Here is a 15,757-nt window from a genome sequence, read left to right on the forward strand (position 1 = left end):
CTTAAAAAAACATCCCAGAATTGCACAAAAATGGCATTGCGCACACTCTTGACTTTATCCATGTACACTGCTAAAGTCCTAGCTAGTAACCTTTATTGCCTTACCCAAATGTCGCAAAACTACCTGTTACCATATTCCAATGATTAGTCTAAAAAACATTTATCTTTTCTGCTACGCTGATGACCACTACACATTTCAAGAGTAATATCAACATGGTAGTTACAGATATGGCACTGTATGACTTTTGTTTTTACTTATCACAGATTAACAAATAAGGCATAGTTTGAAATTATTATACACACGTGATTTCAAAAAATTAAATTAATAATTATTAAAAAGACAAACTGTTTCAAAAGCAAAACAACATGAGTTGCTTATTACATGAGTAAATTATGAATACAACGTGAGTAAATTATGAACTCTGAGTCTCAGTTTGGCCATGCTTGATCTGTACATAAAGTATATGGCATATAATTATAAAAAAATAACTTCTAAGAAACAGTATATTCTTAATTTGTTTTAAGAATATGTTCTGAAAATTATTCAGATTTTTGAAGTTTTCAAAAAACAACACTTTTTTTTTCACTTTTATACAATATATAAATTGCTATTTCAGTGTCGATGAATTATCAGACTTTGAATACTCAGCTAAATAAATTTCTAACCATAAAAATTGTTTTGGTTTAATCATAGTATCCGGTGCGCAAGGGATTTGGCTACTTTATGATGAGCAGTAAACGGGACATATACGATGAGTAGTTAAACAGGTCATTTTGGTGTTGGCGATAATTGTCAAAATCGCGCCAAGGCTGCACCGTATACTAGGATTATTATTGTTTTGTTTTCTTCCTTTTTCATCAGCAACTAATAACAGATTTTATTTTAGATATCACAAATGCACTCTGATATATATGTTCTGCTTTACAACTCAGAAATAATACTTAAGCGAATTTTGTGGCATGGGCTATACTTTCACATCATTTTGAGTTTATTAACTTTCTTTAGAATATTGTCACTTTTATCTGGTTGCATGAGTAGTCTCCCTTTTATGTTTTGTTTATTATCTCTGTCTTTAAAATATATTGAACTCGCATTCTCTACATTGATCATATATTCTTTATGAAAATGAATATTTAGACAAAATAATACCTAAGACAATTAACATTATATAACATTACAGAACTAATTCTAGAATGGCTACTATGTGGAAGGCTATCAAATACTGCATTTTTAAAGTAAATAATAGAAGCATATTTCTATCGTAGTTATATGGGAACTGAATAATATGAGATTATAGTATAGTTAGTTATACGAGAATATCTGAAATAATATTTTCACAAGCATACACATAATGTTTCAATATTTGGGTTTTCAAAGCACAAAAAGTTATAAATAATACACATCCAGAAATAAGTGTCAAAAGTAACTAGTTATCTGATACATATGTAGATCATATGAGAAGGAATGTGATATATTAATACATATATAAAATCGGATCGAAAAGTAATTGCCCTGCGTTTGCGCAATAGACGCACATTACTCGACTTTTAATGCTAATTTACCAACATAACAGAACAAAATTAGCAATCAGATACCAAACAAATATAAACACATCTTAATCCTGTTTTTCCCCACGTATTTTCCTTTTCTCCTTAGCACCTATTCCCCACATGATATTTACTTCCGTTGGCATAATGAAATGTCGCCCATATCCTTAAAGGAGCCAAGTTGGCGCAACTAAGGCTGTTCTCCGAACCTTGGAAATTAAACCAATCGTGAGTCTAAATAAGCAGACGGTGTTAATTAAGCGTGTTTCGTTATTTTTGAGAAAGAGATGTAGAATGCTTCACATTCTATAAACTTTACCAGTAATTTTCAAAAAAAAAAAAAAAAAAAAAAAAAATGCTCTTAATATGAAGTCTGATGATTGTTACGTAGTTTTACTTCATGACCACCCAGAATTTTTAGAACAATGTGCATGTTTAATTAATAAGCAATGGAAACGAAGTTTATCTGCCAGGTACTTTTAAATCTTTTGTTGAATTTAAATGTATCATATTATTTTTTACCTGATGTATTCATACATATGAAAAAAATTTGCAAATTTAGTTTAGGATATAAATTTAGAGATCACCTGGTACATTTTATGCATGATAATTTTTCCATTCTTTTGTTTCAATAAGAATTTATTATTAAATCATATTTCAATTATTGTGTTTTATTGCTTTGTAAAATCCGTAATTTCTGCTTATCATGGTATATGCACTAAATATTCATTCATAATTTCATTTGTTATTTGGGGAAAGTGCAGAATTGCCCACTGCTTGGCGCATTTTTAAGAATTGCACATGTTGGTATCCATGTACACATCGACCTATTTTCACTTAAAAAAACATCCCAGAATTCCACAAAAATGGCATTGCACACTCCCTTGACTTTATCCATGTACACATTGACCTATTTTCACTTAAAAAGTCAAAGAAAATTGACAAAAATTCAATTCTTCTTACTCTTGTAAAAAGCGCCAAAAACGCTAATCAAATAAGTGGACGATTCTGCACTTTAGCCCGTTATTTACTTATCACTTTCCCAAACTTCATGTATGAATCATGTTTTATTAGTTGTATGAGTGTTATATATATATCTGTTCATAAATTAATGGAGTTTATGTTAATACAGGAATGAGAATCATTCTTCATACATTTAGTGCTAGGCCATCAAATGATACTATAATCATTGCTGTATTATTTAAAAATTTAATAGTGCCAGTACTGTTGTTGGTAAAATTTTCATTAATCTTTTTAGAAATAAATTTCAAATTCCAAAAATGCATTTAGAGTATGTAATTTATTTTTAATTATTTGCAAATAGGAGTTTATTTTCATTCATGGCTATTATATTTTCAATTTAACTGAAGGCTAAATATATTTAAGTTTGTTTATATTAAATGTTGTACTTATTTGTATGTTTTACTCACAATCTACAAAGCAGCACATTGTATGCAGAAATGTTAATTTTAAAAGCTGCAAGCTAAAAGTGAATGGTAGATCTTTATAAGGTAATTGCTTGTATAGTTACTTTAATGATTTAAATTAACATTTCAAAATTCTGGGAAATGCATTAATTTAATTCTCTTGAGGTGCAATGATTTTATTAAGGTATGGAATTTGTTTTTGCCTGGTATATATTATTTTCTTATTAAACATATTCTGATCTGTATTTTCTTTAATCATCTAAATATCATTTAATAATTAGAAGATTGGTCTCTAGTGTAGAATTGGGTGCCCCTTCAATTAGCGACAATTTGTTAAAAAATTTTGGTGATGAAACCTCATTTCTGGTTTCCATGATAATTTTGTTTCAGTTTCCTGATATATATTTAAGTGAAAACAGATTTATGTTTACATGGACACAGAGTTTGTGCAATTCTTTGACTTTTTATTCTGGTTTTGTGTAGTGGCCAACTTGAAATTGTGCCTTCCTGGTGCTGATCTTGGTGTCAGAAAAGAATCGCCAAAAAACAAGGGACACCCAATTGTAAACTTTTACAGAAGATTGTGATAACAAAGAATTAAATATACAGTTCTAATTAATAAATTATGTTTAAATACAGCAGGCCTTAAAAGCTGTACTATAGGTAAAGTTTATGTGACCAATATTGTGAGTCTTAATTATTTAATATTAGTTATATATGTGACCAAATTGTGAGCTTTAATTAATTGCTCTTAGTTATATATGTGATCAATATTGTGAGCCTTAATTACTTAATATTAGTTGTATATTTCACCAATATTGTGAGCCTTAAGTACTTAATATTAGTTATATATTTCACCAATATTGTGAGCTTTAATTATTTAATATTAGTTATATATTTGACCAATATTGTAAGCCTTACGTTATTTGATTAAATTTTTAATTTGGAACCTTGTAGTGAAGGATTAGTCATTCAGGAGATATTTAGTTATATAATCTTTTTATTTTTTGTAACATTCTGTGTAATTAAGTAGTAATGCATGCATAAAAATATGTGTAGTAATGTAAATTTATAATATACACTCAAGAAGATTGAAAATAACACACCAAGAAGGGATCAGATTGAAGTGAAATTTAATACACATATTTTTACAGGTGATAACTTGATCCCAAAATCAAGATTATTTAACAGATACAGTGGGTACAGCTAGACAAATGTAGTAGAACTTCAGTAGCGCATCAGACTGCCTCCTGCTGCAATACATGCCAGAACACTACTGTCCAGCATTGGGTTGATTAGACCACTGATGTTTCCCTGAGGCAGGTGGGTCCACAAATCTTGAACTTCTACCTTCAAATCAGAGTGACACAGCAGCATCTGGCATTTCAGCTGGTTCCACACGTGTTCCACGCGTGCAAGTCCAGGGAGTGGGCCGTCCATGGAAGAGTGTGAATATGACATAGTCTTGAACAACTAGAGCTGTATGTGGACTAGTATTATCTTGCTGGAAAATTGCCCCTGGAAGACCATATAGGAAAAGTCCAAGATGGGGTCAAAGAATGTTATTAACATAATGCTGGGTAATTAAGATTCCACATACCACAATTGGAGTGGACTGGCTATCATAGGCTAAGGTCTCCCAGACCACTAGGCCTGCTGTGTGGGCAATATGTCCTGCAACAACCTAGGTGGAATTATACTGTTTATAAGGGTGCCATGACACTTATATGCAGTTATCATATATTCCCAAAATCAACCAGAATTCATCACTAAATGTCACGGTTTGCCATTCTGCAGCATCCACATCGCTCTGGCTTGGCGCCATTGTAAATGGAGTTGCCGATGTTTTAGTGTTAAAGGCAGTACATGAAAAGGGCATTCGGATTGCAGATTTGCTTCTACAAGGAAATTATTTATGGAAAAACTGGCACCCCTGCATCTAATTTTATTGTGGAACAAGTCACTGTGAGATCCACAAGTGCTTGCCACACGATCTCACCTCGTCATCTTCCTGGTTGCTCCAGAACTGGTTCTCTGTTGTGCTTTTCATGCCAATGATTGGGTCCCTCTCAAGCTCGGATGACTGTGAGAAATGTCTTCTCACATGCCTACTTAGCATTCTTGGCTTACTGAAGTCCTCTTAAATTCAGAATGTAATCATCATATTTATAAAACTTCATCTATGTGCCGGTTTATACAGTCAAAAGTCGTTAATTTGGACACCCATAATCCGGAAAGATCTATAATCCGGACCTCAAAGCTAAAAACGTTCTGCGCATGTGCCGTGTTGACACATGCGCATAGGCGTTTACGCGTGCATGTAAGACCTTTACGACTGCGCATATGCGTGTGCGCAAGCGCAGAATACATTTTCGCGTGCGCGTGTAGTGTATAACAGACGGTATAAGCTAAAATTATCTAATTATCTATTTCAGTTAATGTTGATGATTGCGTTGTTCCTTAATCTTCAAATTGGATCCGGCTTATTATTTTTTGCAGACTGTAAGAGCAATTTTATAAAAGTAAACTTGAACCAGGGTTCGTACGGTCTTTAAAAGTCCTTAATTTTTTCAAAAATGATTTTTGGTCCTTAAAAGTCCTTAATTTTGGCCAAAATGAATAAACGGTCCTTAATTTTGCTCATTTGACATTTCTTATCATTTTTAATGATTGCCATTCTATGTGTGAATTGCGATTTCTCATGAATATGGAATTAAAATTGCACGGCTCTTAACCAATCTGTTGGCGGATTTGCATTGCAAACGATAAAAAAAAAAAAAAAAAAAAAAACAATTAGCTACCCGAACGAAAGTATCGGTGTCTGATTGGCTATTCACCCAATCTTTCGAAACAGGTGTTATCCATAAATTTAGGCAGATTGTGATGAAAGCGTGAAGCTGGAAGTTCTTTAAGAGGCGAAAGTGATGATGAAGGTGCTCGAGAAATAAAAGGGGGGGGGGGGATTCTGAAAATATTTGCCAAAATTAGAGCAATCCCAACCTGGAAGGCCACAACCCTTCCGACGCCAATAGGAACGAGATGCCTGGAAAGTGCATTTTCAATAAACTGTGGCTTCATCAAGCTGACTACAAAGACTGGATATTGATGGATGACAATCCTTATAAAGCTAAATGTGGTCTTTGTTTGAAACAAATTGAAATTTCTATAATGGGAGAGTCAGCGCTGAAAATTCACATGAAAATTAAGTTTCGTTTTATCATTTCAATTTGTTTTTACACGGTTTTGCTTAGCTTAATTTCTGCGTTTGTTTCAATTAAGCCATAAATTAATTTTTTATCACCTTCTATGGAGTTTATTCTCTTTTTCACATACTATATGTATGGGATATCAGGGTTATGAGTTTATTTCTGCAGAGGGTCTGTTATCGATTTCGCGGGAAATCTGTTGGCTCCATTTCGATTTTAGGTCACCAAGGGCAAATTCGGTAACGTTAGCCGAGAAAAAGTGAAGTTCGGAAATACATTTTGAAGCTTCAGTAGACAATTAAGTCTAATGCACATGCATAAAGCATACCCCTTCTCTCCAAAAAAGCCCTAAAAAATTTGTTGGTGGTGGCTTTGAGGTCCGGATTTTAAATCATTCCAGATATTGGATGTCCGGATCTCGAAATTTGTACTATATATATATATTACATGTTTGCACATTTTTTAAAATTATTTTGGCTTTTTTCCTTTTTTTAGAATTTGAATTTGCTTTTTTACTTTTATACGTATTTGTTAAGAATTTAAATTTGTTTAAATATATATATATATAGTAAAAAATGTATATTTTCAGTATACATTTCTTATTATATATATATATTTCTTATTATTTATATATATATATATATATAGATACATTATATACATATTATATGCAATACTTAATTTTACTAATGACTTGCATGTAATGCCCCTTTTAGCTGCAAAACATCTTTCCCTTCTCAACTGCAGAGTTTCTTCTAACAGTATCATGAATTTTGTCAAGTTAGAAGAACCATCTACTTCAGGAAAAGATGTAACTGCTAATTCAACATCAATAAGTGTAGAAAATAATAAAATAAATTATTTTCTTTTCAAATCTGAAGTTACAGATGCAGAAATATTGTGGGCTTTTAAGTGCATCAAAAGCCACTATTCTTTTAAATCGTGCGATGATATTGGGCCTTTATTCACTAAAATGTTCCCGGATAATTCCATTGCAAAACAGTTTTCACGTGGTGAAAAGAAATGTGCTTATATCTGTTATTTTGGTCTTGGCCCTTATTTTAAAACTTTGTTACTAAAGCATTGTAAAAATGCTGAGTTTTTTACATTACTATTTGATGAGACTCTTAATCTGACAAATCAAAAGAAGCAACTAGATATTTATGTGAGGTACTGGCATCACGAAAATAAGGTCAGAACTCAGTACCTTACTTCTGCATTTATAGGGCATGCAAAAAGTGAAATTATTTTATCCAAATTTTACGAATGTGTTGAAAAACTAGACTTGTCAAAATTCTTACAAATATCGATGGATGGTCCTGCAGTAAACTGGAAATTTTATGATTTATTGCAACAGGACTTGACAAAGGAATATAACATTCAATGCTTGACATTAGGGACATGTGGTTTACACATTCTTAACAATGCTTTCAAGCATAGGATGTCATCCACTGGCTGGGACATTCCATCATTCTTATCCTCCTTATATTGGATTTTTAAAGATTCTCCTGCAAGAGGTGAAAATTTTTTAAGTATATCTGGCTTAAAAAAGCTACCTGTGAAGTTCTGCTTTTACCAATGGTTGCAAAATGTCCCAGCAGTTGAAAGAGCCATTGAAATATGGGATGACTTGCTACTACTGTACATTAAAGAAGTTGAAATGGGGAAGTTTAAAAAAAAATTCATCCAAATCCTTCTCAAATATTTTGGAGGCAACTAAAGATAAAAAATTTCTTATAAAATTTAATTTTTTTCTCTCTCTGTCGAAAATATTATTGCCTTTCCTTGAATATTATCAAAGTGATAAACCACTTATTCCCTTTTTTGCTGAAGATATCTTAAACCTTTTAAATGATTGCCTTCAGCACTTTAAAATTTTGAAACTAGAATATTCAAAAATAACTAAAGCAGAAAATCTTTATAAATTTAATTTTAATGATCCAAATTGTTATAATGATAAAAGTAAAGTTTATTTGGGATTCATTGCTGAGCAGTTAATGAATGATAAATGCCGCAAGAAGGACATTTCACAAGCTGAAAGTTTTGCATTGAAACAAAGTGAACAATGAGTCTTAACAGTAGTACAACACTTAATGTCTAAATGTCCAATAAATTATTCTCTTATTCGAAATGCATCTTGTATAGACCCACGATTGATGGTTAAAAGTCCAGAAAAAGCCCAGAACAAAATGAAAATAGTTCTAACGATATTAATGCAGAATAAACGTGTTTTACAAGATGATTGGGATGAAATTCTGCTGCAGTTTGGAGAGTAGTTAAGACAAATTTACATGAATTTTCTACTTTTGATCCTCAAAATCTTTCTCTTGACACATTTCTCACTTCTTATTTTCATGATTTTCACTATTCAAAAGTATGGAAAAGAGTGAAAAATGATTCTTATCTTGTCACATGGACAGGCCTCTGTGGAAAGGGGCTTCTCTGTAAATAAAGCAATTGAAATTGAAAATTTAAGTGACTCATCATACATTTTTCAACGCACAGTATTTGATTACATAAAATTTTCTGGAGTTGTTCTTAATATTGAAATTAATAAAGAAATGAGATCAACAGCAGCTTCTGCAAGGTCTAAATATATGCAGTATTTAGAAGAACAAAAATCTTTAACTAAATCTGAAAATTCAAAGAGGAAAAGAAATATCATTGAGGAAGAAATTGATTATATGAAGCAGAAGAAAAAATTTCTTCAAAGGGACATTAAAGATATTAATGAAGAAGTAGATGCTTTAGCAGATGAAGCTGAGACCAGCATGAACATTGATTTGTTTATCAAAGCAAATGAACTTAGAAGAATAGTTAAAGAAAAGGAAATAGACATAAATAAATTCGATGTTAAAATAGCTGAAAAGATTTCAGATTTAAAAAAAGCACAAATGTTTTGTATCTTTTATTGTTTATTATTCTAGTATCTTTCAAAAAAAAAAAAAAAAAAAAAAAAAAAAAGGGGGAAATAAATTGTATGTTTACAAATCAGTTATTTTAATCTGCAAAATATTCTTACATTGTGATTATAATAGTAGTTGACTGTGTTTAAATAAATATCAAATAAGTCAATAATAATCATGTAAATCTCTAAAATAGTTACTGTTATTAGTGTAAAATACACTTATACATGTTTTTAAAGAAATTATGTCCCTAATTTAATGTTATCTACTTCATAACTTGTAGGGAGTTAGTTTAATTTTCAAAATTGTTTTATGGTAAGTATTAAAGTGAATTTAATAATAGTGCATAATACACACTTCTGTTAGTTTCTTAAAGTGAAATTACAAGCATGAAGTCAGTTGTATGGATAATTGCTTTATTCTATTTGTTTTTTTGTTTGCTGATAGGTCCTTAATTTTTTCTTTGATGGTCCTTAAAAGTCCTTAATTTTCATGTAAGGAAATGTGTACGAACCCTGTGAACTTTCGATCATGTCAAATAGAAATTCCGATGCTGGAGCTCCCAAAGGATCTACAAAACGAAAGTATGTTTCGATGTCCATCAAACAAAAAGTGGAATTGCTGCAAAAAATGGATAAAGACATGAAGACAGTGACAGAGAGGTTAGGGAAAACGAAAAAATTTCGATTGACAAGTTAGTCGGTATTCTCGGCACAGCAATTACGGGAAGAGCGGAACTTTGTAACTGAAAAAGAAATTATGTCTGTTTATAGAATTAAAGAGAAAGTATTATCACATAAAACGAAGCAACTTAAACAACTTACATTGAAAGAAATGTTTAATAAAGTAAACAAATAAATATTAAGCTTTTTTTTTTTTTTTTTTTTTTTTTTTGTAAATTTTGATACCCTTCAGATCATAATTGTTATTTCATAAATTGCGGTTTCATATTTTTAATTTTAGAATTTCTGCAAGCCATCTTACGAGATTTAAACTGATGATCTATAATCGGGAAAAATCTATAATCCGGAATCGCCGAAGTCCCGACGAGTCCGGATTAACGACTTTTGACTGTATAAGGCCCACTTCCTAAATGCAGTGCCAGTTTAGGGTGCATGGTCATGCACATTGGCACCAAACTTGGATCATTTGCAGATCAAATCTCACTGTACATATTTGCAAAGTTTCACGATTGTGTCTTTCTTCCTCCTTGGTGAGATACTTTCAATGTTCGTGTGTGTATGCAAATCAAGGCCTGGATCAGTTTCATTCTAATTTGTTGTGGAATGATTGGAATTGATGAAATTGATTCAATAAGATAATGTCTTGCAAAGAAATGGATAGAATCATGGCTCATGCACATTTTTTATTTTTCCTGCTTGCTGTAGACATCTTCAGAGATGCATTTTTATATCTAGCATAAAGTTTGTTTAACTGAATATGACAAAGTGCATGAGGGCTGTCTGCTTACAGGGGGAAGAGACTAATGCTTCCATAGAAGACTTTCTAAAGAAAACTGGCTTGTATTTACAATACACAGAAGAAAACAATGAAAACCAGCAATGCAGCCAGGATAAATGTATTATGGCATCTATTGCTTTTAATGAGTTATGTCTTAGCCTCTCTATAATGTTGTATTTAAATTCAAATGTGCAATGAAATGGTGTGAAAAAGAAATAATTTTAAAAAAATCTGAAAGCTTTCAGATTAATTATGCCCGAAGGGGCTTTTTTTAACGTTTTGTGTGTTACCTTTATTTATTATTTATTCTTTGCACTTATAAATAAATAAAATTCAGTTCAACAGCAATATCACAAAATATTTAAAAGAGCATATCTTTGGAATTTCCGATGCACAGTCTCACGCATTGAAGATAAAAAATTGTTTTTGTCCATTGTTGCCATTGATCGCTTTGAAATCGTTGAGTTTCTTAATCAAAAACTCATAAATGCTTTGCAAAATATGAAATAGATTATAAAACAAATTCCAAACTTGGATTTCTAGATGCCCATATTCGGGTGGAGACATACGTTATTCAAACTTGGTTCTAGGTACCCTTGTTTTATCACAATGCGAGAAACTTGCATACATTTATGCAGATTCTTCATTATTTAATTTATTTAAATATAATACAGGGTTCTAATATTTGGTGGCAATAATTTGAAAAGTGATTCACCGTTTATAGTGAATCAATGGAAAATACCAAAACGAAATTAATAGCCCTTCTGGGCTAATGTTCGTTGGGCTAACAACTAGTTTTAATGCCACCATTTCAAAAATAAATAAGTACCGTAATTTCCGGAAGAAAGGCCGCATCAGCGTAAACGCCGCACTCGAGAAAAATGGCGGGAAAAAAATTAAAATTACACAGAAACACCGCATCAGCGTAAACGCCGCAATAGATTAAATTGCGCATGACATCGTTGTGGGCCGTATAGATGCAAAAACTCAACCTAAGTCCTGATATATGACATACCAGTTAAGAAAAATGCATGAAATGAAACCATAACTCAAAAATAAATTAAAGGTAAGAAATGTTTAGTTTCTGTGCCGTTTAGAGACATTTTCAAAAATTTTCTGCTCCCTTCTTACTTAAAAACTATTCAACAAGTACTTGTACCCAAACTGATGGGATTTGTATTTGGCAGAATGCCAAGATAAATCCATTCATGCTGAAAAGGAAATACGTCAGAGTTCGTTATTGCGAGGCAGGTGAAGTCGTGTCCGCCTTTGAAAAAAATTGCAGGAAAGGCAGGTATGGGGAGAGGATGGGTCCTGGAAGATTCATCGAATGGCAGAGGAGAGAGACTATTCAAACTGATGAGAATGTTGATTTGAAAGGGGGAACTAGTGTTTGGGACACTAACCGGCTCCGCCATTAAGATAAGGCACTACCGGGCTTGAAATCATTCCGATCGTTGCGCTAGTAATCAAGGCAGTTAGGCCGCCTGTTACTGCTTGTGTGGACATACTGTCCTTTATTATATACATATACATAAAACAATACACATTACGTTACAACATCTAGATTAAAGTTTTGAATATAAAGTTCTCAACTGTATCTGTTGTTGACTTTGAAGATTACATTAGAATAGGATGAATATATACATAGGTCTTGAAGGTCACAGGTTGCTGCTGCGTGTCTGGAGCAGGGTTGAAGAAGCTGACTCTTTGGTCCTCGATGATGATGTCGGATCTTAAATTGACCTCTGTGATGATCTTGGTAATGCCTTTGACCAGGTAGAAGTCGTTTACTAGAGAGGACAGTGGGATGTTCCTGATGTGGTTTGGAAAGTGTCTTGTTCGAAGGTCGTCTAACAGCTGGCAGTCGAAGATGTAATGAAAAACGTCCGCTTGATGTCCTGGGGTGCCGCAGGTGCATCTTGCTTGCCGATTCAAAAACCTTTGATAGTAGGCTGGGAATTTTCCATGGTTGGTCAGTGCCTGAGATAGGTAGTGATTTGATCTTAGCCTCTTATAGCTGACTTTGTCGAAGATTTGGAAGGTGTGTCGTCCTTTGTCATCTTCTTCCCAGCGGTTGAAAGGGGGAAGAATGTTATTGTTCTGAGATCTCGTTTAGGGTGAATAAGGCATGTAGGTCCGTTCAAGGGAAAGAATGTAAACAAAATAACGTTCGCGAAAAGCAACTGAGTGGTCTTTTGTGTGCGAACAGCACCAGTCTATGCACAATGACAAGGCCATCCAAACTATGTACAATGACCATCATAGGAAATATTTTATTTTTAGTGCACCTAAACGCCGCATGGGTAGAAACGACGCACCCGCTGAAAATTTAAGTTTTAAACGCGTAAACGACGCGGCATTTCTTCCGGAAATTACGGTAACTAAAAGTGCTATAGCACATAGTACAATTACTACAGCCAGTTCTTTCGGCTAAATACAAACCCATGTAACATAAGAAATGCAAGGTATGTTTTACTGTATACAATTTCCCTTACATTGCATCATCAAGATGACACCCAAACCTAAGATTGAATGAAATTATGACAGTTCTTCTTACAAAGTTCGTTAATTTTATTAAAGAATTTGGTACTTTTCTGTTAACAGCGTCCCACTTGGGACCAAATCTAGTTAGAGAAAGGAGTGCCTTCAATAATAATGTAATAATTGCTGAATTATTACATTATTAGTGACAGCCATTAAAGAATGACTAATTTAATTTGGAATAAATACACAAATTTACAAATAAAAATGGTATATAAAGTGGATTTTATCTCATTAACTTCATATTACATAGAAGCATAAAACTAAGTTCATTTAATATTGAAGAAAACTGAAAAAATAAATCTGCACATAAAAATTTAAAATGCTTGGTATGGTTCCAGAATTTTGGGAAATAACTAATTACTAGGCAAGCATGAATTGTCTAGCCAACAGAGAATTTAACTGGAAACCCCAAATTTCCCAAAACTGCTATATGAAAGAGGTATTTTCTTGATTTTAATTCCAAAATACCCCTGCTATTTTATATCTGGAATTATATGCTTTTAATATGCATATCACTGATTTTCTTCCACAGATACATCGTGAATTTGTTGTTGACTTTGGAAAGCATTTGTAAACTTGGTTGACAACTTTGAGGAGAAACATTGATTGGGGTATCTTAACATTTATTTCAGCTATACATCCAGTATTGCCTATTTTTGCACATTCATTAAAAAATAAAACACTTTGTATTTTCAAGAGACCTTTCTGTAATTTTTTTGCATTGTTGTTGTTTTCTTGTATACACCAATCTGTTTTCACTTAAAAAAAAAAAAAAAAAAAAAAAAAAATTGCACTAACTTGCAATGGTGCAGCATTGGACACTGGCCATGATCACAATCACCCAAGAACAGTTGTATGCATTCCGACAAAATACTCCAATATAATGAAAATAAACTAGGGTAAACTCCATAGTTCCTTTATGATATGTTAAGGCAAAAAACAGATGTATTAAAGGCAAAAAGAAATACTAATCAGAAAAGTAACCACTGAATTTTAAAAGTTCAAATCCATATGTACTGAAATACCAGTATTTTAAATACATATCTGGGTTGCCACATATGTATATACTTTTTGAGAACATTACGGTTGTCACAGAAATACTTCTTTACTTTTTACTGACATGATGCTTTCCTTCTTCAGTATTTTTTTTTTTTTTTTCTTTTTCTTTTTGATGAGGGTGCAGAAAATAATAATCAAGTGATATAAAAGTGATTAATCAGAAATTCTGTTCTAAAGCATTAGAAAAGCAGTTCTCATATATATATTACAAAAAAAAAAAAAAAAAAAAAAAAGTAATGCCTCATTGTTTAAAAATGGAATATCATAATATTTGCCACACCAGGAATAAAAAAAAAATGTTTATCTTGTTTGCAATTTTTAAATTAAAGCTAATACATTTTGCTGATTATATATAAAATTCTGTTCAGATGATACTTTGTGATATCATTTCTTAGCCATGATGGTATCAAGTAATTTAATCTGCAGTTAAGCTCAGAAAATTTGGTTTTAATGATTTGTGAAACTATTGGAAAATGTGTTTAAAGATTATAGAGAAAGAAAGAGGTGATTTATTTCAAGGTTTCTAGAATATTCCCTGTTAAGAGAGGAAATGTTCATCTGCAGATTGATAGACTCAGACTATAACAAAAGGCTCGCAGCAAAAGACTGCTACGGCAGAAACCTAAAAAAACTGAAAATGTTAAAATTTATGCATCGTATAATCACAGTGAAATGAATTCAAAGTTATTGTCTAAGTTAATGTTTAAATTAGACAGTAACTTTGAATAGGTTAAGGTTTTCATTGATTAGATGAGATGGTTTAGTAAATATAATAATAATTTGTATGATAATATGCATATATTATTACACTTTTATTAAATACAGTCAAAAGTCGTTAATCCGGACTCGTCGGGACTTTGGCGATTCCGGATTATCAAGTTTTCTGGATTATAGATCATCAGTTTAAATCTGGTAAGATAGCATGCAGAAATTATAAAATTAAAAATATGAAACCATAATTTATGAAATAAAGAACAATTATGATCTAAAGGGTATCAAAATTTACAAAAAAAAAGCTTAATATTTGTTTACTTTATTAAACATTTCTTTCAATGTAAGTTGCTTCGTTTTTTATGTGATAATACATTCTCTTTAATTCTATAAACAGACATAATTTCTTGTTCAGTTACAAAGTTTCGCTGTTCAAGTCCTATAATTGCTGTGTCGAATATACCAACTAATTTGTCAATCGAAATTTTTTCGTTTTCAATAACCTCTGGGTCACTTTCTTCGCTATCGGAAGCGAATTATAATGATGAGGAATTTGATTTAAATCATATCAAAGACGGAGTACATCGAGATGAAATACTGCATTTAGTAAGGAGTTATAAGCCAAATAAAATAAAAACATCTGCTCTGAAGATAAGGATAGTGCTGATAGATCAACTTCCAATTCATTGCGCGCCGCGGCGTTAAAGATAAACAAAGTTTAGATAAACAAAAGATATGCCTTTATCCATTTTTTGCAGCAATTCCACTTTTTGTTTAATGCACTTCGAAACATACTTTCGCTTTGTAGATCTTTTACATATTAGTAAATATATATCAGAAATTCTATTTGACATAATCGAAAGTTTAAGCTTACTTTTATAAAATTGCTCTAA

General features: G+C 32.0%; 1 protein-coding gene across 1 annotated transcript in view; it reads left to right on the forward strand.

The window, feature by feature from the left end:
* The first annotated feature begins 1,731 nt into the window (after positions 1-1,731).
* Rala (Ras-like protein A) overlaps positions 1,732-15,757 on the forward strand; it is a 157,827-nt gene continuing 143,801 nt past the window's right edge. Inside the window, exon 1 of the mRNA XM_085813261.1 lies at positions 1,732-2,020. Coding sequence (XP_085669387.1) covers positions 1,914-2,020 — 107 coding nt within the window. The 5' untranslated portion in view covers positions 1,732-1,913. The remainder of the gene's footprint in view (positions 2,021-15,757) is intronic.

Source organism: Stegodyphus dumicola, chromosome 3, assembly GCF_044657685.1.
Source record: "Stegodyphus dumicola isolate Sdum_Otavi_A_Nest chromosome 3, ASM4465768v1".
NCBI lineage: Eukaryota > Metazoa > Arthropoda > Arachnida > Araneae > Eresidae > Stegodyphus > Stegodyphus dumicola.